This window comes from Lactuca saligna, chromosome 3 (genome assembly GCF_052625555.1).
Source record: "Lactuca saligna cultivar CGN05327 chromosome 3, ASM5262555v1, whole genome shotgun sequence".
Lineage (NCBI taxonomy): Eukaryota > Viridiplantae > Streptophyta > Magnoliopsida > Asterales > Asteraceae > Lactuca > Lactuca saligna.
This window is the reverse complement of record NC_136419.1, coordinates 140,616,529-140,643,773: the sequence shown is the minus strand read 5'-3', so window position 1 is coordinate 140,643,773 and position 27,245 is coordinate 140,616,529. Positions and strand designations below refer to the sequence as shown.

The window sequence follows — 27,245 nt, the reverse complement described above, 5'->3', positions numbered from 1 at the left end:
GGAGTGCAAAGCCTCATACGGGAGTTTATGGTCCAATGACCATCTTTATTGGAGTTTACGGCCTAGGGGAGTTTACTCCTCGCCGTAAACTCTCCATTGGTCACCAAAAGGGGCTTAAAACTCTAAGGGCTTAAGTGGTTAAGTGCTGCAAAGCTTTAAACAAGTGTTTGGGTGGGTTTAAGGTCCTAAAATGACCTTGTTTGATGTTCACGGCCTTGGGACCACTCCCCCATGAGTTTACGGCCATAAACTCATGGTAAGGAGTACCATTTCGTGAAATGAAGTCCTTAACTCAAAGGGATAAGGTTCTATGCTAATATCCAAGGCTCACTAAAGTGTTAGGGTGTCATTTGCACCCTTAAAAGGGGTTTACGGCCCAAGAACATGCCTTGGCCATAAACTCCTTGAATCCCATGATTTCTTATGTTTTCTAAGCTCTAAATATGATAAACATAGTGTACAATGAGTTAGATCAAGAGTACTTACAATCTACGAGCTCAAATGGTCGATTTTGGCCAAGAACACTAGTGTGTGTTCTTGGTGTTCTTGGTGAACTTGAAGATCTACAAAATAGAATGATTTCACGGATGAAATCATGTAAGATTACTAGTTCATGCAAGATATCAACTAGTTAAGACAATAAGCTTACGAGTTTTGAAGACCGGGGATGAAAATCGGAATGATACTTGAGAGGATTTGGGCCAAATGGAAGGAAGGAATGAAGAAATGGCCACCTCTTCACCATATACGCAAGAGTTTACGGTCCACATGGAGTTTACGACCGTAAACTCCCATGTGTTGGCTGTGAACTCCTTGCATGAGTGTTTGAGGTCATATCTTTGAGCTAAAACTTCAGCCGATTAACCCCGACACTTATTCCTTAAGTGTACACGGCTCAGAATGCTCAAATAAACTTCTAATTGTGCTAAAGGATAACAACAATGAGTTTGACTTTCAAAGAAGTGTTAGACTGAACTGGATGGAAATTTCGGGTTGTCACAATTGAGTCGATTGATCAGACGAGATAGATCAGATGCGAGAGTAGTGTGGGAGACGGGTAGCGGTGGGAACCATCTACAAAGAAAGAGAGAGAGAAAGAGAGAGAGAGAGAGAGAGAGGAGAGAAGTGAAATAAGGCGGTGGTGAAGGTGAGGAGAAGACGATACAGTGAACGGTTTTCTAGAAGAAATTATATTTGAGGTGGTGGTGAAATAAAAAGGTAATTAGTGGACACTGAATCGATGACACTAACCTCGTCCTTATTAGTTTAGTGAGACGATGAATATTAATCTAAAAAAGAAATGAAAAAGAAAAAAAAAATCAACAAATCATATGAAAGTACTATTATCTTAGGAGTTCAAAATTAGTATAATATATAATAAGAGTAAGGTGTTGTTTGTTTTTTTGTAAAAAAAACACTTCAAACCTCTTATTGTTGTGTGGTGCAGCACACACGCAACACTCTTCATCTCGTAGCTGTTTGTTTTTCAGAAGTCTTCGGATTAAAAAACCTCTGCGCATGTTCTTCTTAGCGCAACACTTGTTTGACATCTTCCTACCTCTTTGAAACCTCTTCTTCTTATTTTTTTCTTGCTGAAATATTGATTCTATATTTATGAAATCTTATTTCACTTTTTTTTTGTTTTTTTATTCTTATTGAATTTTTTTTATATTGAATGATAATAATTTGTTGATTAATATCATTATTTTATGCTAAAATATCATTATTTTTTGATAAAATATCACTTTTTTTTGTTGAATTATTATAAATTTTTACCGAAATGTTATATATTATTAAATTTTCGGTATTAAAAAACTATTTTCGGATTATAAAATCAGTTTGTTTTAATTTTTTAATATCTGCAGTAGTATGCATATGTTAAAAAACAAATACGCTTCTTATTACAGTCTGCAGGCTTTTGCTTCACCTCTTCTACTGCAGAGGGTTGCAGAAATGGTCAGCAGACTTTATGGATTTTTACTTCAAAAAAACAAACAGCACCTAAGTGTGCGTGAGAATGGACCGACCAATTTTCAATCCCAATTCTACATATTTGTTACTATTGCCAATGTTATTTTTCTTTTTCTTTTTCTTTTTCTCTTTTTTTTTAAAAAAATAAAAATTATTTAATATAAAAGGTTTATGTATTAAAAAATATAATTTATTTAAGTTTAAAAAAAATGAAAATAAAAAAAAAACAATGAGTGTTAAAATTGTTACCACTCTTTATAAAATGTTAAGAAAAAAATGCTAATGATGTGGCAGACAAAAAAATAACACAACAGTCAAAAAATAACATGACATTGTTAGGAATACTACCACTACCTATGGCCTTAGAACCCTATAGCCTTAGAACAAGAAAGAAAGAGCCGAGAAGGAGACATTGTTAGGAATACTACCACTACCTATGGCCTTAGAACCCTATAGCCTTAGAACAAGAAAGAAAGAGCCGAGAAGGCTAGCCATGGCCCTGTAACATTCAACACACACCTTATATTGAGGCAAATTTTGATGCATGTTTTAGGGGAAATTGCTAACCTTATATCGAGGCACACACCAATTTTTCGATTACATACATACTTACATTTGATATAGATTTTCCATTTTCGTTTTCTCCCTTTAAAGAAAGGAAAATGAAAGTTAGCAATGATAATGTGCTCACGTACGACATACGGGTATAATGTAAATTTCTTTTTCTTCCCCTTCCCATAATAGGCCAACTAATATCCCAAATCGATTCATGCTTCCCTTTCTGTTTTTACTTTTTACACACTTTTTTATCTTTGAGTTGCAATAATGCTACAATATCACCAAACCAAAACATAATACCACGTCAAAAAAACTATAATTACAAATCCAAATCAATTCAAGTTACACAAAATCAAAATCATAATATATCAAAAACCCCTAAAAGGAAAAAAAAAAAAAATACTTCAACATAATTAATCGAAATCAAAATATGAAAGTCAAAAAAAGTCAATAATACACAACAGAAAACAAGAAATTAGATCGCGTAGTAAAACTTAATCATCGAGGAGGCGGTGGAGGTACATTTGCTTTAGCAAACCCAACCCAAGCCACAATACTAACCGCAAGAATAACCCATCCAAATATATCATATTTCAAATCATTGCTTTTTTGTGCCTTCGGACCCTGTAATTTTCACTATTATAATTAGCTAGATTTTTTTTTTTTTTTTTTTTTTGAGTAAATTATACGAATGGTCTCTAACTTGCGCGTTTAGGGTAATTTGCACGTTTAGTCCCTAACTTATTTTTCTAACTCGGAAGGTCCTTACTGTTTGTTTTTGTTACGCTCTTGCTCCCGATCTTACCTAAAAAGACTATTTTACCATTGATTTTTTAATTTATTTAACTAAATACACCCCCAAACCCATCCCCTTCACCTTACCTTATCCACCCCACCATTTTTCCCTATTTAAATTATAGTATTTTTAGGTAAAATCGGGACCAAATGCGTAATAAAAACAAATAGTAAGGACCTTCCGAGTTAAAAAAATAAGTTAGGGACTAAGCGCGCAAATTACCCCTAACCATAGGGACCATTCGTGTAATTTACTTTTTTTTTTTAATATAATAGATTTTTCAAAGTGCAATACTTTAATACAAATGTTATAATTACGTTTATTTACATTACACATAATGGCAATATACTTGCACTCTTTTATTCATAATAGCAACATACTAATATTTCATTGCTCCTAATTATAACATTTTTATATTTCTTTATAGATAAAAACAATATGTAACAAATAATAAACAATATGTAACAAATAAACTACAATGCATATATATTGGGGATTTTTTTTTTTTTTTTTTCAGATTAAACATCAAGTTTTATATTTGTAAAAAGCCAATACATTTTTTTTTCATATTTTCTGATTTTTCCCTTACATTTTTCCATTTATTCAATTTTGGTCCTTACATTTTTTTATTTTTTCTCGAAATGACGTTTACAATTTTCCATTTTTCGGGGTAGGCCTCAACTTTATTTTTTTTCCAAAAATAACCCTTACATTTTTGTGTAAAACCGGAAGCTTACCATTAAGCCCTGATAAAAGGGCGAAATCGGAAAAAGAAAAAGAAAAAAAGTAAGGGGTTTTTTAGAAAAAAAAAATTGAGGTTTAATCAGGAAAAAAAAAACCTAATATATAGGAAGTTTTATATAATTAACCCCAAATCCTTTCTAATAAATGAATGTTTTTTTTTTGCCACTTATCACACTCATTCAATTTACCAAATGTCATTTTGTGGTTATTTTAAATTAATTTTTTTCCACATGTCATTTTATTAGTTTTTCTATTTTATTACATTCCACATAATATTTTAATACAATACTTGCAGTAGTGATAACTGGATACCAATTTCTTTAATAAACTTAATTTTTAATTTCAAAATTCTCAAAATTAAAGCTTATTAGTTTCTTTTATTTATTTAAATTAGTATTTGTTTGAATTAAAAGATAAAAAAACATTTCTATAATAATAATTTAATATTTTTCTTATTTTCTTATAAATTCAAAGTTCTCAAATATTTTAACCTTTATATTTATCAAAAGAAATTTAAAATTAACCCATGAGAGAAAGAATGTGTTTTGAATGTAAATGAGAGAAAGAAGAGAATATACCCTAACACTTGAAGAACTTGAAGGGCCTCCTCCAGACCCTAATGCCATGGCTTGTTGACTAAGGCTTTGACTATGAAGCTCTGAGTGTAATTCAGGAGCCTAGAATTAAAGTACTCAGTCATCTATTATATGTTCTATATAAAAACTAAGATAAGAATAACAGATAACACATAAAAGTACTTTCTTTTTTTACTTGCACAAATTCAACATAGCGTTATCACTGTTGATAGTGTAACATGTAACATGTAACATGTCTCATGATGATTTTAGGGTTTGCAAAGCGATCACTGGTGTAAAAATGTGAAATTTTGACCTACAGGAGAGAGTGGAGAAACATGAACAGGACATACCTTTGTAGCTACTTCAAATGATTTGAGGTAAAGTTCATTCCCTGGATCCTGAAATGGAAATACATTTCGTAAGACATTTAGGTTCATTGGAGATTTAGAGAAAAAAGTTATCACGAGATGATATCTTTATGAGGAATACCTCATCAACAGCCTTCTGAAAGTAAGTGTAAGCTGAATCAAAATAGCTTTTCGCTTCATCTTTATCAGGAGTAAGAAAGGCGTAAGAAGTTTGTGCATTGCCCATATACCACAACGCATCATGTTTCCTTGGATCAATCGATAATGCTTCATCCAATTTAGATATAGCATCTACATGACCAAATCAATCAAATTAGTAAACCACTTAAAACTGCCTCACGCAATTTCTTTAACATAATCAAGTTGAAAGCAATAAATCAACACATTCAATTTTAAAATTTAGGTTACCTTTAATCATGACTTTTGATTCCTGAACACTCTGGAAGGTCGACAATTCAAGCAACGAACCTCCCCATCTGGTTAGATTCTGTACGAATCAAGAAGAAAACCAAATCAACAACTCATGGACGATAACTATATCATGGATGATGGATGTATACAATTTAAAAATGAGAAACTAAGTGAAACCCTAACCTCTGTATCGAGAGGATTTTTTGCATAAGTAACTTCGGCACTCCGGCGAGCATGCTCAAAAAAGAGAAGCCGATCGAAGTCGTTTTGCGATTCCATATCTGGGCGGTGGATTTCACCGTTTTCCGCTGGATTTGGGGTTATTTACACGGCGTCTCCGCCTTCGATGAATAAAAGCACGCAGTGGGGAGTTGGTTTCATGGCGAATGGATAACCACTTATACTTGCGGTGGATTTGCACGCGCGATGTTGTGATTTTGTGTTTTGAGGTCACGCTCTGCGGCGCGAGTCAATTGTTTCTCCTAGTCTGCAAGTTAAGCACAATTCAAGTGACACGTTGTAACGCCTTGAGATTGACACGTTGATAAACGGTAAAAGGTTTTAGTAATTTCAAATTTGAATAATTTAATTTTGAGAAAAGATAAATTTCCGCTTTGAAACCTACCAGCTCACTAACCGTCATAAAATAGGAGGAATGTTACATCATTGGAAAATCGACTTCAAGCCTCCTTAGCGAAATGACAGCCCATCAGAAATTGATTCGAATCATCCAGACCAGAAGTGCAAAAATGACAATTCATATAGGCAAAAGAAATTCTCTTGCGATAAAGAGCATGCGCCGAAGGCACACCAAACAAAACCAATAACTTTAAGAGGAGCCAAATGAGCCCAAATGGTTGGATTGCCCACCTGAGTAGTAATCTTAGAGTCGATGAAATACCTCAAATTACAAATATAGAAATTACTGATCTTAAAGTCAATGAGATACCTCAAATTACAAACATAAGAATTACCATTAGAAGAGAGTTTGCATCTTTAGTTATCCTCCCCAACAATTAAAATCACCTACGAAAGAGCATCAGAAAAAGGGCATTTAACTCCATAGACACCATAGGATTACTAGGAGTTTTTTTCCACACCAAATTGTAGTTTTGATTGGATATAATCTTATTAGATATGAAGTAGGAATTTTTTTTCTGTCAGGAATAAAAATGCTCGGAAAGCGATCAACAAAAGTGTAATAGCTCGAAATTCAAGTACCACTAATTAGCCCTTCATCTTTGTTTAATTGTCATTTTGGGCCTTTGTGTTGGGCGAGTACGCTGGGCGTACAAGGAGTACGTTGCGCGTACTCGCGCGCCTCATTTAAACACGTCACCACCCGGGTACGCTGGGTGTACCCAAGGTTACGCCGGGCGTACCCAAGGTTACGTTGGGCGTAACCGATCCAGACCCAAAAACATTAATTTGGTTGTTGGCTATAAAAGGGAATGAGATGGCTTGGTTCCTCAGCCACCATCCTTCAGAAAGAAACCCTAAGAGAGTTGTCCCTTCGTTCATAGCTTGTTTGTGAGTGTTCTAAGCTTTAAGGTGTCATTTCAAGGTAGCAAAAGAGAAGAGGAGTCCATTGTGGAGGCTAGAAGTTGGTGTTCAAGTGTAGATCCGTGAATAGCAAAGGTTGGAGCTTCTTCCTAAGGTAAAAAAAGTTCAGATCTTGCCTTGTAGTTCTTGAGGTATGCTTTATGGACCATTTTCTAGGGTTTTGGTCCCAAAGATGGAGATTTCATGAGCAAGTAGTCTCCATTGGCTTAGATCTATCATATTTCTGGTTCATTTGAGTTGTAGGTTCATAAAAATGTAATCTTAGACGTGAATGATTAGCCATGCATGAGATCTAGATCATTTGAGTTGAAAAGGAAAGGTATTAGGGAGTGTAGGAGCCTTTACAGCCATGCCAAGGCTTAAAGGTTTCGACTTTATGGGTAAGGAGGCTTAAAGTGAGCTGGATCTAGAAGTTGAAGAAGTGTCTTAACCATTTAAGACCAGAAATGTAGTGTGACTGAATCTGGGTGTTACGCTGGGTGTAACTCCCATTACGCGCAGCGTACTGGGTGGAGACCCCGATTGTGGATCAGCGATGTACGCCCCGCGTACATAAGTCTGTACGCCCCGCGTACTATGACATGTTGACTTTTGTTGACTTTTAGGGTTTTGGTCAACATGTGGACTTTGAGTCAAGGAAGGGTAAAATGGTCTTTCACCCCTCTGAGGAATAGTAATAAGGGTGAAGCCTACTTGTGGAAGTCTATATTAATTAGAATGATATTTCGTTATGATTAGGCGGGGTTGGGTCTTCGTTTCGAGATTCGGAGATAGCAAGCACATGAGATTCTAGACTTTCCACGATGTGAGTTTTCTCACTATATTGTACCTGGAAGGGTTTTATTGTGTGACCGAAAGGTCGGATATGTTATGAGTTGTATGCATTGTATATGATAAGTTAACCGTTTGTATGTGCTATGTATGCTATGCTTGATATGGGCCGGAAGGCATTATGTTATGGGCCAGAAGGCATATATGTTATGGGCCGGAAGTCGTTGTGATGTGGACCGTAAGGTTGATGCGGGTAGGACCGGAAGGTTTACCGGGTCGGGACGGAAGTCCCCTGAGACACATGGATCGGAAGGTCAGGGCCTGGAAGGGCGTATGTGCATAAGTAGTATTTTGGGGAATTCACTAAGCTTTTATGCTTACAGTTGTTATGTTACGTGTTTCAGGTACTAGCGAGGACCGTGGGAAGGCATCGGCATAATCTGTACACACTATCGGAGGAATTATTTATGATCTTAGGATTCACATGATTTGTATTATGTTATGATACATTGGATTTTATGACTTGATTGGATGAAAACATGTTTTAAGAAATGAAAATTTTGTTTTGAAAATTTACGTTGTTACAAAAAGTCACATCTCAGGACCAATCTTCAAACCGAAAGAGATTATTCTTTCCATAATTAACTTGAATCTGGAATATGTCAGACGCACAGATACCAAAATCCTGCAAATTATAGAAGGCCTACATGATGTTATATCAAGTGTTGATAAAGCCTTTTTTCCAAGAGAGTAGATGGGTTTTTTTTTCAAACAGTTATGAATTCCACACACAACTTGACTCCATAGTGCATTTGGATCACTTTTAAATCTCCATAACCATTTAGAGAGCAAGGCCAGATTAAGAGATAGAAGAGATCCCACCCCGAGACCACCTTTTTCTTTTGGTCCAAAAATCGTTTTCTAAGCCATCCAAGCGATTTTATTTTTTTCATCGATCCCACCCCAAAGAAAGCAACATCTAATTTTCTCCAAAAGCTTAATGATGGAAGAAGGAATCGTGAAAATGGATAAAAAAAAAATAGATTGGAAGACTACCCAACCCGGCTTTAACCAAGTAAGCCATTCGCCAAAAGAGAGAGAGATTTAACCTTCTAGGTGCATAACTTGGACTGAACCCGATCAATGATAGGCTGCCAGTGTCTTTTCATCGACATATTAACTCCAATGGGAACACCTAAATATTTGAAGGGAAAAGAAGCAACACTGCATCCCATAATGCACGCACGTCCGTTTACTTCCCCTATCGAAACTTCAATCCCATAAACTTGAGATTTGCCAAAACTTACTTTAAGACCCGCAAAAGCATGGTAACATCTTAAGATTCTCACCAATTTGAACTTAACCATTCTCCAATGAACATAACATCGTCTGTGTAAAAAAGGTATGATATAGAAGGACCACAGTTACGAATTCGAATACCACGAAACATAGATTTTTGCCAAGCAGTTTTCATGGCGACATTGAGCCCTTCCATTGCAATAATAAAAAGAAATGGAGAGAGCGAGTCGCCTTGATGCACACTCTTTGAGATGTGGAATTCCTTAGTCATCGAGCCGTTGATAAGAACTGAAGCCTTAGAAGACGAGAGACAACCTTTAATGCAGAAACGTCATTTCTCACCAAATCCTATTTGCACCATCACCGAATCAAGATAATTCCAATTTATGGAATCAAATGCTTTATCAGTCACATCCCCAAACCGAGACGACAGAAACTTTCGGTGGCGGAGGACGTCACGTACAATATCACAACAATTGTATCATAGTTATCTAAGTAAACACAACCATTACATTGAATAAATAAGGTATTTACATTTGTTCGATACATAGTTTGTATGATATCAAAATGCATAACAAAAGTATAAGAGATGCGACTCTAAAAGCTCCATCTTCTCAAAACCTGATGGTGTACCTATCTACCGGTTTCCTGAGAATACAAGTGGTTTTGAAAGTGTATCAACATTTAAGTTAGTGAATTCATAAGAATGTATTTGTAATGAAATCTTGTGTGTGAGTTTGTGAAAATGTTTGTATGTTTCTCAAGAAAATCCAATATTTTCTTTAGAAGTGAAATGTAGTCTTAGACCTTAAGACCAAAATGTATGTTTGTTACTGTATTCTCTAATTGTATATGAATATCTTTGTATGTATGCCTAGGTACCACCAACTGTGTTGTTTCGTATGAAAACTCTTGTATGAAATCCCTGGATACCACCAATAGTTATGTATAGTTGTAACATCCCAAGTTTGTCATTTCTAGTCCCTGGGAATGGAAGAGTAAAGTCATGAAGAGCATAAGGGCTAGATTGTAATTTTAGGGCCAATAGGAGTACGTTGCGCGTATATAAGGGTACGTTGTGCATACCAGGGTGTGCCCTAATACGCTAGGCGTAATCCTATATACGCAGGGCGTACTCATAAAAGATGGAAACCATAATAATTGGAGTTGGGGGCAATATAAACATCCTTATGGACCATTCCCCCTCATCACTCTCAGCCTCCATCTTTCAGAAAACGTTCCAAAACCCTAGTCCTTGTGAGATAGTGTGAGTTGGTGGGTATTTTGAGTTCTTGAAGGTGGAAGTCATTGCATCAAGGAGTTGGAGAAGAAGTTTGTCTTGTAGATTTGAAGTTGTGTTGTAACTTAGAAGCTCCAGAAGGTAAAAAGCTTCAATCTTTATATTTGTATAACATAATTCTAGCCATTCTAGCATTTTTGGAATCATTTCTTGTCCCAAAAGTTCCAAGATGATGTATTTTATGTTTTGGACAAAATAATATGTGCTTCTAGACTCTTGGAGAGGTGTTGAGTGTAAAAATGAGGTCCCAATGGCTTAGGAGGTCCCATGCAAGTAGTAGAAAGGTCTTAATGGATTAAGACCTTGGATTAAGAACATTCTAGACGTCCAAAGAGATAAAGTTTAAGGCTTTATGAGTCCTACGCAGATTTGGTCGATGGATCTGAAGTTTGGGCTTAAGTGCTTAAGCCATTAAACACTTATCAAGGTTTTTGTCCAGTTCGCGTACGCCCCGCGTCGGAAGCTGTACGCCCAGCATACAGGGTCAGTGGCCCCGTTTTCCAGTCAACATGAGTCAATGTACACCCCGCATACCAAAGAAGTATGCCCCACCGTACGTCCTCTGTTGGGATTTTGACTTCGAGCTTTGAGTTTTGGACTGTTTATGGGCTAGATGGACTTGGGCCTTGGCTGGATATTATGGATATGGTGATTTGGACCAAGTATTGGTAATGGATATTGGATTTTGGCCCAATTAGGTAGTGTGCCCAATTTGGAAACTTGGGCCAATAATGGGCTTTGTTATATGGACTTATGGATCATGGGTTTGGTATTGGGCCATGACCCAAATTAGAGGGGAGGCAAATGGGGCTATTATTATAAGGGATTCTTGGTCAAAATTTATATTCCTGTTTATTGACTCGTTATTCGCTATTTTGGATAATTCGGGATTATCGATGAGACGGTGGTTCGGGAATCTGCTTCTTCGGTTCAAATCGACATTTCGAGGTGAGTTATCCTCACTATATCAACTTGGTCTAAGGCACTAAGGCCAACCCTTTCTTGGATTATACACGAGTTTTGTTTGATATGCTTATTGACATGTTAGATCTACATCCTGGTAGTTAGGATGGAATATTGTTAGTGATCGGTTAGGTTAGTATCCTGGTTAGGAGGTTGCTATGTTGTATGATCTGTTATATCGGTTTGTTTGTATATGGACTGGTATGTGATTATTCTGCTATATTTGCACATGGATGTTTGTTGGGGTTGGGTTGAGGCGGGTCCTACTTTGTGCTGTAGGCTAACATATCCAGGGCAGACCGGATAGACTGCAGACCCAGAAGGGCACATAGTTAGGCGGAAGGCCCAATGAGCGGTCTGGATAGGCTGAAGGCCCGAGAGGGCGGCCAGACATGCCGAGGCTCGGAGAATGGACCAGACAGACTGAAGGCCCAGTACGGGCGATCCAGTCATACTGTAGACTCAGGGAGTGGACCAGGTGGACTGAAGGCCCGGTACGAGCGGACCAACCACACTATAGACTCGAGATGCATGGCTGTTCTGTATTCGTTGATACGATATGATGATGGTCATATGAGGTTGGTATATTGGGGGACTCACTAAGCCTTGGGCTTACAATTTCAGTTTATTGTTTCAGGTACATCAGGGGATCGCAGCAAGGCGAAGGCTTGATCGTACAACTCCTCATGATTTGTTTATGTTTCTGGGAAAACTCTGATGTTTAAACTATTTTGAAAACAAATTGTAATAATTGAATGGTTTTATATGAATTAAAAAGTTGTAAATTGGCTCGATTTTTTTTTGGATGTTACAAGTTGGTATCAGAGCCTTGGTTTGAGTGAATTGAAGAAACACTTGTGTGAATCCAATCTCAAATCAAGAAAAGGATTTTAAAATGATTTTTATGGTTTTCAAATTAAGTAAAGGAGGATGCAAGTGTACGATCAGTCGGAGCCAGTAAGTAGACCCCAAAATACCATACCGTTATTTGATATTGTGATATAGTTTTAGGCTAGGGATCTTCAGAAATTGCATGATAGAATTGTTTGATTACATGATGCATGCAAGCCTATGGTTTTCCTTATATGAAATTGACATCATTGTTGTAGTTACTTGTGTATGCATCATAGTTATACATAAATAAGATCTCATAGCTTGAGAATGTTTGGTTTGGCCTTACGTTATGTTCTTGTCTGATAAAGAGCTTAGGGTATACTAGTGTATGAATAGCATATACTAGTGCTGCAGGGTTGGTGGAAGTTTCATGGATGGGTGGGTAGTGAGACGCCGGGAGGCCAGTTATGTGATATTTAGCATTCCTCTAGGAGTGAGCATTGAGCGCTCGATATGTTTGGTATATTATGGGGTGTTGTGGTGATATTTGAGACAAATATGCGTAGGTGTGGAAGGTAGTATGAGCCTGTACTACTGAAAGCACAGGACCCATACGCATAGCAAGGATGTCACAACCCCTCGGTTTTTGGTTGGAAGTTGGTTCCCAGATTGTTATGAGGAGTATCTGATATATTTTTTTCCGACATGTTTTCAGTATGGTGGTTACACAACGATTTGTGACCGGATCCGGTTCAGGATCAGGAGAGGGCAGACAGGAGGCACCGATAGCGCCTGAGACCATCATCCAGATGAGATGGATGATAGGATCCACAAGATCCTGCATGATGAGGCTGCTGCTATGTTCCGGGATCAGTTTCCAGAGATGTTTGGGTCTATCAAGACCGTGATGGTGGAGTATTTCGACGATCATTATGCAACCTTACTGAAGCGGCTGCCGCAGCAGTCACAACAGCTGTATCAACGGCAAGGTTGGGATCTGGCTGGGTTTTTCAGTACTGAGATTTTGATAACTCGAAGCCCCCGACATTTGATGGTACCAAGGATCCGATCGTGGCCATGAGGTTGTTATCTGATGTGGAGGGATGTTTCTTTACATGTTCTTGTCCTGTTGGCCAAAATGTCAGGTGTGCTCTGAAGCTGCTGAGGTCCGAAGCAAAGGATTGGTGGAGGTTGATTATTGGATCATATTAAGATGAGCAGTGTGCTGCAGTTACTTGGGATCGATTTCGGGATATGTCCCGTACTCGTTACGTCCCGTGAGTTGAGCGGGAGAGGCTAGCGTAGGAGTTCTTGGATCTGCATCAGGATTCAGAGTCAGTCACGAAGATCACTCACATGTTTACTGAGAGGGTGATGTTTTGCCCCGAGTTTTCTTTGGAGCAGGCTCAGATGACCCGATATCTGAGTATGCTCAAGACGGACAATAGGAAGTTTGTGTCCATGCAGAGATGTAATACCTTGCTGGAGTTGCAGGAGGCCGCCAGGCGGTGTGAGCTTGAGATTGAGTTACAGTTGCGAGAGTAAAGGCAGGCCCTGGTGCAGTCGTAACCGGCGCAAAAGCGGTCCAAGACCGTGGATTCTAGGGTTAGAGGACAGAGCGGCCTCACTTTTGAAAAGTGTTGGAAAGGTCATACCGGAGTTTGTAAGTCCTACGGTGCGTGCCGCAAGTGCTGGAAGGAGGAACACTATGTGAGGGATTGTCGCCAGTTGGCCCCGGTTCAGGACATGAGGATTTGTTATCATTGCCATCAGGTTGGTCATGTGAAGGAAAACTGTCCGCAACTTGTTGCGAGACCTGTGTAGGTTTCAGCACCGGCTACATTGAGGATTACTGGCGGGGATCAGGGTTGAGTAGAGCCTCCGAGGGCTCAGGGACGTGCACTCCAGCTTACAGCAGAGGAGATCATTACAACGCCAGATGCGGATGTTCGTATGCTTTTACTCTTTATCTTATTGATTACGATGATATTGTGAACTCTCTTCCATCCCTTTATGCATATGTCATAGCAACATAGGAGAGTTTGATGAATTTAGTATCGAGGGGTTATAGGCGGTTAGCATCCAGAAATGTCGGTGATCAGAAGTTAGGATATAAGATCTCTGTTCCAGGGCTAGTCGCTGTAAATCAGAGATACATAAGTGTTCAGTTGGGATTCGGGTTTCTTTTGAAGTTCGGTTGCACCATGACAGAAGGGTTGTTCTACGGAGGTTGTTCACTCTAGGGTTAATCGATCCATAGATAAGGATGATAATACTAAGTATGGACGTATAAGTTGTGTTGGTTTTGCCATCAGTAGGTAGTAGCTAGTGTCCCGAATGGGGGAGAATTGGGAATTCTCAGATGAAGCAGTGATCATTGAGGGTTCTGTTAGCTGTTGGGGGTTAGATAGTGTTTTCAGCAGGTATGCGGGTTACTCAACGCATTTGTTAGGTGCACAGGTTAAGGATCGGGTCGCGACTGTTCGAGTCAGTGGACGATCGACATGAGGCCTAGAGTTAGGCCGAGACTATAGTCCACTGAATGAATCCGAATTTCGGAACCCCAAGTGGGTGAGAACAGTCTGCATGGGAAGGGTCACCGAGAAGGGGTGGCCCAAGGTGATGCTCAACAGTTTAGAGCGGTCCAGATAGATTGAGGGCTGGAGGGGCGTACCATTCAAGTTGAAGGCTCAGAGGATGGTCCAGACACGTTGAACGTTCTGAGGGTGGTCCAGATAGACGGAAGGCTTAGTGAGGCGATCCCGTCATGCTGAAGACTTTGTATGCGTGGTAGATCATTGTGTGGGATTAGATGGTTATATGATCAGATCCCGAGTATATATATGATATGGTGTAGCAGTTTGTTCTACAATTAGATATTGTGGAGTGAGGCTTGAGTACCGTGACACTTTTTGGTGTTGTAAAGGGCTTTGGCTAGGCCTTTGTGGACAGTGGAGGAAGTGTGAATCTCCAGGGTGGAGCCTTGGGAATGCTAAGGTGACGAAAACAATGTCAATAAGTTATCGGGAGCATTCCAGTCATAAGTGATAGGCATGGAGGCTCAAGCGGAGCGGTAGGGTTGATGTGGTGGGCCAACAAACCCTGAGAGTTTTAACTCGATGTTTGAATCAATTCGACATGTAGGTATTTTAATCTAGGATATTCCATCATGAGGATGACCGGACCCCCATGATCAACTGAACTTGGCATACGGGTATTTCCACCCGAAGAGTCGTATGGGATAGATATGAGTGTCAGACTGATGGGCCGGTAGTGGTAGGTATGTTGTTGGTGGTAATCGATTACGGGACTGATTTCTTTAGAAGTGGTGGAGGGCAAGGATTTTCAAGGTGAATTATCATCGGTATTAAGTAGACATTTCTTTCTAATAGTCTATTAGATGGCATGTTGTGCTTGATCGGGATGAGGCGGTCCTGCCCTATGCAGTACGCCAAGATACCTGGAGCAAGCCAACAGTGAGTTGTAGGGGCACGGATTCAGCAGAATATGATCCATGGTTCTTTTTCGGGTAGGAACTTCAGGTTCTCAGGGTAGAATAGTTCGTATAGAAAAAGTGCTAGTGATGGATAGTTCGAGTGGTCGGCTAGAGGGTCAGACCGAATCCAGGTTTCCAGATTGCAAGTTTAAGTAGTGAAGGATTGTGTGCCGCATGGAATTGTGGAATCGTCTTCCTTGGACATGTAAAGATTCCCTTTGGGTTTAGTCTCCATCGAAAGTCGTCAGATGTTATGGTTGCGGGAGTGCCCCTCAGGATGTCAGGGTTCAAGAAATGGTAGGGAATAATTTCGAGGACGAAATTGAGTTTAAGTGGGGGAGAGTTGTAACATCCCAAGTTTTGTAATTTTTAGTCCATGGGAATGGAAGAGTAAAGTCATGAAGAGCCTAAGGGCGAGATAGTAATTTTGGGGCCAGGAGGAGTACGATGCGCGTATATAAGGGTACGTTGCGTGTACCGGGGCACACCCTAGTACGTTGGGTGTAATCTTGTGTACGTTGGGCGTACTCATAAAAGATGGAAACCCTAATAATTGGAGTTGGGGATATATAAACATCCTTATGGACCATTCCCCCTCATCACTCTTAGCCTCCATCTTTCAGAAAACGTTCCAAAACCCTAGTCCTTGTGAGAGAGTGTGAGTTGGTGGGTATTTTGAGTTCTTGAAGGTGGAAGTCATTGCATCAAGGAGTTGGAGAAGAAGTTTGGCTTGTAGATCTGAAGTAGTGTTGTGTTTTGGACAAAATAATCTGTCCTTCTAGACTCTTGGAGAGGCGTTGAGTGTAAAAATGAGGTCCCAATGGCTTAGGAGGTCCCATTCAAGTAGTAGAAAGGTATTAATGGATTAAGACCTTGGATTAAGAACATTCTAGACGTCCAAAGCGATAAAGTTCGAGGCTTTATGAGTCCTAGGCAGATTTGATCGATGGATCTGAAGTTTGGGCTTAAGTGCTTAAGCCATTAAGCACTTATCAAGGTTTTTGTCCAGTTCGCGTACACCCCGCGTCGGAAGCTGTGCACCCATCGTACAGGGTCAACAGCCCCGTTTTCCAGTCAACATGAGTCGAGGTACACCTCGTGTACCAGAGGAGGATGCCCAACATACGTCCTCTGTTGGGATTTTGACTTTGAGCTTTGAGTTTTGGACTGTTTATGGGCTAGATGGACTTGGGCCTTGGATGGATATTATGGATATGGTGATTTGGGCCAACTCTTGGTAATGGATATTGGATTTTGGCCCAATTATGTAGTGTGCCCAATTTGGAAACTTGGGCCAATAATGGGCCTTATTATATGGACTTATGGATCATGGGTTTGGTATTGGGCCATGACCCAAATTAGAGGGGAGGCAAATAGGGCTATCGTTATAAGGGATTCTTGGTCAAAATTTATATTCCCGTTTATTGACTCGTTATTTGCGATTTTGGATAGTTCGGGATTATTGGTGAGACGGTGGTTCGGGAATCTGCTTCTTCGGTTCAAATCGACATTTCGAGGGGAGTTATCCTCACTATATCAACTTGGTCTAAGGCACTAAGGCCGACCCTTTCTCGGATTGTACACGAGTTTTTTTTGATATGCTTATTGACATGTTAGATCTACATCCTGGTAGTTAGGATGGAATATTGTTAGTGATCGGTTAGGTCAATATCCTGGTTAGGAGGTTGCTATGTTGTATGATTTGTTAGATCGGTTTGTTTGTATATGGACTGTTATGTGATTATTATGCTATATTTGCACATGGATGTTTGTTTGGGGTTGGGTTGAGGCGGGTCCTACTTTGTGCTGTAGGCTAACATATCTAGGGCAGACCGAATAGACTGTAGAGTCGGGATCGCACATAGTAAGGCCGAAGGCCCAACGAGCAGTCCGGATAGGTTGATGGCCCGAGAGGGTGGTCCAGATGTGCTGAGGCTCAGAGAGTGGACCAGACAGACTGAAGGCCTAGTGTGGACGGTCCAGTCATACTGTAGACTCAGGGGGTGGACCAGGTGGACTGAAGGCCCGGTGCGGCCTGACCAGCCACACTGTAGACTCGAGTGCATGGTTGTTTTGAATTCGTTGATACGATATGATGATGGTTATATGAGGTTGGTATTTTGGGGGACTCACTAAGCCTCGGTCTTACAGTTTCAGTTTATTGTTTCAGGTACATCAGGGAATCGCGGCAAGGCGAATGTGTGATCGTACAGTTCCTCATGATTTGTTTATGTTTCTAGGAAAACTTTGATGTTTAAACTATTTTTAAAACAAATTGTAATAATTGAATGTATTTATATGAATTAAAAAGTTTTAAATTGGCTTGATTTTTTTTGGATGTTACAATAGTAATGTACTGTATGAAATCCTTTGTATGAAATCATTGGGTGCTACCAGTAATGTATAGTATTGTTCTGTATAAATACCTTAGCTACCACCAGTAATGTATAATATTGGTCTGTATGAAAACCTTAGCTACCACCAGTAATGTATAGTAGTTTTATTACTTGAAATAAAACCAGTGTTTGTATTCCCTAGAATCATCCAGTTGTAGTGTATAACAGTTCTATTAATTAAAATAATACTAATTGAAGAGTTGAAATCCTGTAAACCTATGGTTAGTTTATACTATTGTGAGTTTGGTATAACCATTCTTGATGTGACCTAGTGACCTCTACGACGTTCTTCAAGCGTCAGAATGGTTTGTCATTTGTCACCCTAGGCCTGCCGGCCTAACTATAACTAACAGTTCATGTGTGGGATTGTCAGTCCCGTATAGATCTATATACAAATCTCACGCTCTCCCTCCAGGAGACTTTGATTATACTATATAGGATTTAGTTCCGTACCCTGGTGGATACAATAGAAGTAGTGCCTCACAACCCTGTATTATCTAGTTTACGTGTAGTGTTGTAGTGTTCTCTTGTACTTGAAACTATATATATAACTTGTAGAGTAAAAATAACTATACTTAAATAATTATTTAGCATTGTACTCTTGTATTCTGAAAATAGTATTGTATACCATAAACTATATCTACCATAGTTTATATGTTCGCTTTTGTAGAAATCTCTTGAATCATTATAACCATGTAATGTATCCCAAAGTATATCTATTATAGTTTGTAAGTATGTTCTCGTTTCATGTATTGAATTATGTAAAAGTTCTGTAATGTTCCCAAACTATATCGACCATAGTTTGATTGTATGTTATGTATTGTAATGAAAACTTTGCAATTATGGTTGTATGTTGAAAACTACTCTTATGCATAGCATGATACAGAAGGGATCAAAATATCTGAATATTTTTATAAAATGTAGTGATTTCTCGGTTTGTATCAATTGGAAAAGTTTTTAAAATGTTCGAAATCGTTTGTATAAAAACACAAAAATCCTTGTGTTTTACTTGTATCCCCCTCCCTGAGAACATTAAAACAGTGAAAATGTAGGGGTATGAACTCACAGTTGTTTATGTGTACGTGTTGGACAGTGAGACTGGAAAGATGACCCTCGAGTTGATATACGCAAAATTAACGGTATCCTAATAATAGTTAAACACATAATTTTATTTAGATTAGCGAAACCATTAATTTAAGTGTTAGAAAACACTTGTTTTTGTGTTAGGAAATGTTACTGAGAATTGTTTGAAGTGAATTAGGAGGGTTTTCGGTCAAGACTTAATTCGAGAACCAGATTCTCGGTTCCGAGGAGTTTTCAGTTGGATTTGGTTTTGGGTCTAACACAGGTTCTCGGCCGAACACATGTTTTCGGTTTTGCTGTTGTTTTCGGTGACTTGAAGATTTGAAGGATGTTCTGGTGTTCTTGGTGAAAATATGAAGATTTGAAGGTTTTCACTTGAAGATATGAGTGCTCTTGGATGATCCTTGGGAGCAATATAAGGGTGTTTTCGGGTGAAAAGAGTGAGAAATGATCTAGTTTTCGAGGGAAAACCTTTATACCGGTTGAGTTTTTGGTTGGAAAGGAGTTTCGGCCGAGATCTGTTTTCGGTCCGAAGGTTTTCAGCCGAAAACAGCTCACTGAACGAGTTTTTCGCTGATTCGAGGGAAGAGTCTGGATTTATCAAGTGTTTTTGGTTCCGAAAACTTAGATGAACTTTAATTATATAATTTAAATCATTTACTAACCCTCGCGAACTTAACAGAATAATAAAATTCAAAATTTTCTTTAAGAAGGTTGACTTTTATTGACTTAAAAAATATCGGGTTTTCACTTACCCCCCCCCCCCCCCCCCCCCGTTAGAGGGAATTTCGTCCCAAAATTCTTTCTACAATGATTATAATCATGGACTAGGAAAAAGATACGGGTACTTCTATTGCATTTGGTCTTTACGCTCCTATGTGAATTCAGGTCCCCACTTGGCATTCCAACGAACCTTCACTATCGGTATGTGACCTTGTTTCGTTCGCTTAACTTCCTTATCCATGCTTTCGATTGGTTCTTCCATGAAGTTAAGACTCTCGTTTATCTCGATTTCATCGAGGGGAATCACAAGAGTTTCATCATATAGGCACTTCTTAAGATTTGACACGTGGAAGACAAAATATATGTTGCTAAGCTCTTGAGGTAGACAGTGTTTGTAGGCTACGGGGCTGATTCTAGCAAGAATCTCGAATGGCCCGATGTATCTTGGATTTATCTTTCCATGCTTTCCGAAGCGTATCATGCCTTTCTAGGACGAGACCTTCAACAGAACACGGTCACCAACCTGGAATTCCAAGGGTTTTTGTCTCTTGTCCACGTAGCTCTTTTGTCTATCCCTTGAGGCTTTCAACCTCTCATGGATTTGTACGATCTTTTATATGTTTTCTCGTATGGTCAAGCCAAAGTCAAACAAAGTCAACAAGTCAAACCAGACGACTAATTTAGCCCTTGTATGATAGGGTTTACATTGTGTATTTACTAAACAACCCGTTAATTTATTGAGAAAGCATCAATTTGAAAATCTGTATGTTTGAGTTTTCCATAGCCGTGAAAATGCTAAACATTGAACCAAAGCGATAAAACACTATTGCACACTCATCGGGAGTGTGTAGGACCTTAAAACATGGCTTAACGGGGTTTACGGACCTCACATTACAAAGCCGGACACTCAAAAAGCTCACAAACGAAACCTCTCTCAATCGTTTTCACCATATCTCTTTCTATTTGAAATCTCTCTCAAATCTCTCTCAAAAGTTCCCGTAACTTTTTGAAGTCATTCGGGTCATTCCGACCCTTAACCGGGTCAAAAATCGCTTAAAATGAGGTTAGAACGGGTAAAATACCACAAAGGATCAGGAACCTCCCCCTGGGGCCGAAGCCTCTTAGAGGCCAAACCCTCTTGGACCGGAAACAACAGCAGGCGAGCTGCAGCCCCGACCGCAGCAAGCGAGCCGCAGCCAGCGAGCCGGAACACGCACCTCATCAGGACCTTCCCCCCTTCGGACCACATCTCTTTTTCCCTAGGATCCGCACCAGCAACCCCAACTACTTCGGTTCTTGGCTGCTGAGGCCAAGACCTCGCCCAGAAGTTCGGAAATTTCTCTTTTTCACCCGGTTTTTTACCACAACTCTGTTTTAAGCCCTTTTTTTAATTATTTTAACGTGGGATTTTCTCCAAAAATCATATTTTAACATATAAGACCCCAAATATTCATAATTTGGGCATATTTTTAAGGAAATCCTTATTTTAGAATAAAATCTATTAAGTAAGATTTGGTGGTGGAGTGTTGACTTTATCTTAGTGTATAACATAAGCAACCCCTCCAATGCCAACTCCATGACCAACTATTGTCCTTTAAGCATACCTGGTCACTCAAGAGTACTTTACCCACCACTTGAACAACCATACTCTTGGTCAAGGTTGAAAATCTATCCTTTCTCCTATCACACTCTCTCATTTTCTCATTCTTCCACCAAAGATTAAACACTTTTCTCTCTCAATCCTCTCACCAAAATACGAGATTCAAGGGTCTTCTTCCAAGATTTATCCCACTTTTGGTAAGTATATTCATCCTCCATATAATTATTTCAGTTTCTTTTACTCAAAATCATAGATTGCTTACACAAATTCCATCACATTAGTGTTAGATCATCGAACCTTCATGACATCTTCTTAGTGTTCTTGAGTGGAATACTACATTTCTCTATCATCCATCTACTGAAATCACTCAAGGTGAGTTCATACCCCTACCTTTTCATATTTCCTTAAGTTTTAAGGGGGGGGGGGGGATACAAGTTAAAATCACCAAGAACACAACTAAATACTTCTAACAACTTTCATCAGAAACGTTGGCCTCCATTCACGGAATGTTGTGGTCAACTTAAAAATTTTTGTTTTCAAAAATGTATTAGTTGAAAATAGTTCAGGTTTATACCTTTAAAATGACTACTTGCACATCTCCATACGATTTTTCTACAATTTATGGTGATTTTTACAAAACTGCCTATCATTTCAAGAACCAATCCGGACCAGTCTGTGTTTATGGACGTTTTCACTTAAGTTGGAGGTCACTGAAAATCATGGAAAATTTTATGAACAAACTAGACTCATTTTACAAACTCCCATAATTTTCAGATTCTGATTTGTATCTGTTATGAAATTTTTATAAATTTTCTAATAACAGTAATAGAAACTGTTACAAACAGAAAAATACTAACTATTTCATTTCACCTTGTAACATGTTGAGCAAGGTGTATATCCTTATGTGAATGTATGTTATTGCAAATAAATGACATTTTGTCTTGGTATATAAACATGCATCAGTTAATAAATGGATTTTGATATATATATATATATATATATATATATATATATACACATATGAAATATAAAGGATAACACAATTGTTATAATCAAAGTACATCCATTTTACTCAAACAATTGAATAAACTACGTTGAATATAGTTTACGTACATTACCATTACTACCCTTGTTTTGATAAACTATAATAGGTATAGTTTATGATACATTGCATAACATACTCATATAAAAAAGGGTACATTTATACAATAAGGGATTTTCATTACATTACACGTAAATTCGTTCAAGACTTTGTGAGACATTCGCTTCACATTTACCAATAAGTCATGTATTGTAACCAGAGTCTCCTGAAGGGAGAGCGTGATAATTGTATATAGATCTATATTGGGTTTGACAAACCCACACGTTAACTGCATGCAACAGTTAGACCGACAGGTTTGGGGTGACAAATGTCATAAACTTTTCCGACACCTGAAGAACGTCGTTTCAGGCCAACTAGGTCATAGCATGGTTATAATAAACTCACCGAAAGTATTAAAAAACATAAGAATTTACGGGAATCTCATTTAATTCAAACGCGTTTATGTAGATTTAAACACATATTATTTTCTATAAGTAAGAAAGGTTACTTATACATTTCGGTCTTTGGATATAAGATTACTTTACACATTTTAAGGGAAATATCGGATTTTCCAGAACAAACATGACATTTACAAGAGAAAGACTTTTATTAAGTTTTAAAACAAAATCTTATGAACTCACCAACCTGTGTGTTGACACTTTTTCAAACAACTTGTATTCTTAGGAAATCACTAAACAGGTAACCAAGTGCATTTTGAGGATGGGACGTTAAGGCGTCAACATTTCATATTTTGTCAACATATTGTAATTGATTTGGAAACATGTAATTCATACAATGATGTAAATCTTTCAATTATATATATGTTGGCTGTGTTTGCTGGAGTTACTATTGCCATTGTGGTTATGATACTATACATGAAGTCCATCACCCCGGAACGTTTCCGCCATCCTTGGTTTGGGGGTGTGATAGATTGTTATCAGAGCACGGTTTATAGTGAATTAAGTATATCAAACCACATAAGATATACAAACTATAAACACATTTGAGACTAAAAGTCTCTGATTTTAAAACATTTTAACAGGTTATACTGTTAGAAAATAAATAGTTTTCTCATTTAAAAGTATACCTACATGAATTAAATACTCACGTAGTGTCATAAATGGAAGAACATAAATTAAAAGAGGAGGAGTTGTACACCATGAGTATGCCTTGGTATATGTGAATCAAGTCTGGGAGGGATATAGCCTGATAAACTATATATGTCCGAGGAGTGATTTACGTATACTAAGGGATAGTCATAGTGGGCAACAAATCTAATAACCTAACTTCACCCTACAAAGAACAATTTAAGGACCAAATCTACACATTTAAAATACTATAGGAGTATTTGTATGATTGCTATAGCACAATATTATTATTATCAGCGGTTGCATGCTACTTACACCCCTATTCTCGTACAGATGACATGGCAGGATTTCACCTACCAGGGGACCCATACTTTCCCAATGAGGGAAATGCCGGATGGATTGAGGAAGAGCCCGAGCAACAAATCGAAGAAGATCCCGAGGAAGATCCCGAAGAGGAACCCGAAGATGAACCTGAAGAGGAGCCCGAAGAGGAACTTGAGGAAGAACAAGAAGAAGAGGAGGAAGATGAAGAAGAAGAAGAGGAAGATGTTAAGATAGTCATGGTTGAGGATGAAAGTGAGGAAGAACCGAAAGTCTTCAACCCTCCTTACATCGCGAGGGTACCCGTACACCGCTTTGGCTACAACGGGTCTGAGCCCCGTTGGGCAACAATGATCGAGAGGTGGAGCCGATAACAACGCCAGCGGTCATCATATGGCGAACAACATGGTTACTACAACCTCATCCACGGGGGACTGGCTGATAGAGCACTCCCAGTCATGACTCAACAGATAGAGATTATGGTAGGACGACGACTGATCAAGTCCAGGAGCTGAGTGCCATCATAGAGTCTACCACTGCTCACACCAGAGACCTGGAACGAGACTCCCACTACAGAGACCAACTCATTAAGGACCTTCTCGCTGCTCGAGCAAAAACAAGGGAGTATAAGGAAAGATATAGGGCACTCGAGGAGAGAATGGTTGCAACCGAACAGAGATTAGCAAAACTACAACGTGCATCGACATCATCCCAAGCTCCACTAGGGAAGGATCGTCGTGAGTAGGACTCATTACTGCTCACACATCTTCGTAGTATAAGTTTTCGAGCATGCGTTAGTGCTACCCTTTTGTATGTTAGTTGACCCTGCGACTAAGTGATTAAACTATTCAAAGGGCTTTTGTGTTGTCAAAACTATCTTTTGCATTGATGTAATGAAGACCCTTGTGAGGTTGAATTCTCTCAAAACAATATGTACTAAAAAGTTATCAATGAAATTAGCATGCATTTCAATTCATTGGATGTTGACATGAGATTTTACTAGGTGATATTAAAAACGATTTACAACTGATAACTCTAGGATTTTTAAGTGTACATCGTTGTTATGTGTAATTAAAGCAGTAATCGACCTAGAAATGGCGAGTCCGCCTTAGGACCTGTTCCTTGTTTGGTTGTGGACTTAGGGAAGACTCATTAGTATCAACAGTTTATTAAAATTTTAATTACGCATAACTGAGGCACATCGAATGAATCTTAGGAGTGAGTCAGACACGGAACCAAACACATGACTCCGTTTGAGTCACCACTATTTAATTCATAAGTTTAATTGCAGAAACTCTTATATGAATTACTTGCTAATGTAATAAAGTCGGGATGTAATACAAATGAGATAAAACAAGTAACATTCGACTCGTTATTACTATTGAAGTCTTACCGACTTGACATTTTAAAACTTATAACAAAACCATGCCACCAAAGAAAAGACCAAGACCTTCCAGCAACGCAGCACCACAATTTGATCCAACAATGTTCCAGGCTGCAGTAACCGCAACTGTGGCGGCAACTATGTCGCAAATCGGTACCAATGGCAATGGTGGATCTGGATCTGGTGCTACACCCTCTATCCAGGGTGATAGTTTGGGGCGCACAAAAGAATGCACCTACAAAGATTTCATAAATGGCAAACCCGATACCTTCAATGGGAGCGGGGGTGTCAACACGCTGATGTAATGGTTCGAAAGGACCGAAGAATTCTTTGAGATCTGTGCTTGTCTCGAAGCGAGCAAGGTCAAGTATGCAACATTCACTTTCACAGGTAGGGCTCTCACTTGGTGGAATGGTTGAGTTATATCACTTACCCCCGCGGTGGATAACTCCATAAGCTAGGAAGACTTGAAAACATTGATGCTAAAGGAGTATTGCCCGAGGGGTGAGATTCAAAAACTCGAAGAAGAACTCTGGAACCTCAGAATTTCGGGCATAGATCTTGAAACCTACACTGCCCGGTTCAATGACCTAGCACTCCTCTGTCCAAAAATGGTCACTCTAGATGGGAAAAAGGTGGAATGATACCTCTGGGGACTGTCATCCCATATTCAAGATAATGTACTGGCCTCGAAACCCGCTACCTTTGAGAGTGCCAAGGAATTAGCACAACAACTCATCGATCACAGGGCTAGCCGTGGAACCGTTACCGCCACCACCGACCATGCAAAAGGAGGGAACAACAAGAGGAAGTTCTGGGACAATAGAAAGAAGCAACCGACACAGGATCTCGCCAAGAAGCAATAGACTGTGGCTATCCGTGCTGCCACTATTGCTACCACTCCAGCACCACCAAAACAATATGCTGGAACCCTCCCTAAGTGCAACAAGTGCAACTTCCATCACACTGGTGCTTGTCGGGAAATGTACTGCAAAAACTGCGACAAGAAGGGGCATACCGCTCGTTTATGTAAAGCGCCAGCGCCACCGATCAATCAAGTTGCCAACGCAGGGGCAAGCCAAACCTGTTATGGATGTGGTGAAGCAGGGCACTTCAAGAGGAACTGCCCCAAGGCACAAGCCCCTAGTAATGGAGGTGTAGGGAGAGTCCTGGCAATAGGACATGGGGAAGCAGTCAAGGATCCTTCAGTGGTTACCGGTACGTTTCTCCTCAATAACTCTTATGCATGCGTACTATTTGATAGTGGAGCGGAGAGGAGTTTCGTGAGCCACCAATTCAAACAATTACTAAAACAAAACCCCCAATCATTAAAAGATTCATACATTGTAGAAATGGCAAACGGAAAGGTTGAGCACACTAATGATATATACATAGGGTGTACCCTCACTCTAGATAACCACTCGTTCAAAATCGATCTAATGCCAGTCACCATAAAAAGTTTCGACATCATCATTGGTATGGATTGGTTAAGTTCTCATCATGCCGGTATTCTATGTTACGAAAGGGCTGTTCGCCTTAATCTACCAAACGGTGATTAAACCCACTGCAAATTTGTAAATCATCTCTCGCGTCGAAGCCCAAAAGTATCTCTGAAAAGAATACCACGCATTCTTAGCCCACGTCGTAGATAAGAAACAAGAGGTGAAGGACATCAAAGACATTCCAGAAGTATGCAACTTCCCTGACGTATTCCCGGAAGACCTGCTAGGTGTACCACTCGCACGACAAGTCGAATTCCGAATCGACTTAATTCCCTGAGCTACCCCTGTTACCAAAGCTCCATACCGCCTAGCACCAACAGAAATGCAAGAACTGTCTAGCCAGTTGAATCAACTATTGAGCAAAGGGTTCATCAGACCGAGCTTCTCACCTTGGGGAGCACCAGTTCTTTTTGTA

At 39.2% G+C, this 27,245-nt stretch overlaps 1 protein-coding gene across 3 annotated transcripts; it reads right to left on the bottom strand.

Moving 5' to 3' along the window:
• Positions 1 to 2,823: 2,823 nt before the first annotated feature.
• Positions 2,824 to 5,866, bottom strand: LOC145037310 (mitochondrial import receptor subunit TOM20-like). 3 transcript variants are annotated; one of them, XM_078985944.1, is made up of 6 exons: positions 5,610 to 5,866; positions 5,424 to 5,502; positions 5,137 to 5,306; positions 4,998 to 5,045; positions 4,648 to 4,746; positions 2,824 to 3,178 (listed from the first exon to the last, which is right to left on the bottom strand). In XM_078985944.1, exons 1-6 carry the CDS (start codon positions 5,703 to 5,705, stop codon positions 3,128 to 3,130), a joined length of 543 nt encoding a protein of 180 aa, XP_078842070.1. In that variant the 5' UTR covers positions 5,706 to 5,866; the 3' UTR covers positions 2,824 to 3,127. The 3 variants fall into 3 exon arrangements, with proteins under 3 accessions (XP_078842070.1, XP_078842069.1, XP_078842071.1); XM_078985943.1 differs by having other exon boundaries at positions 2,824 to 3,153; positions 5,610 to 5,856; XM_078985945.1 differs by having other exon boundaries at positions 2,940 to 3,165; positions 5,610 to 5,863.
• Between the last annotated feature and the right edge of the window lie 21,379 nt (positions 5,867 to 27,245).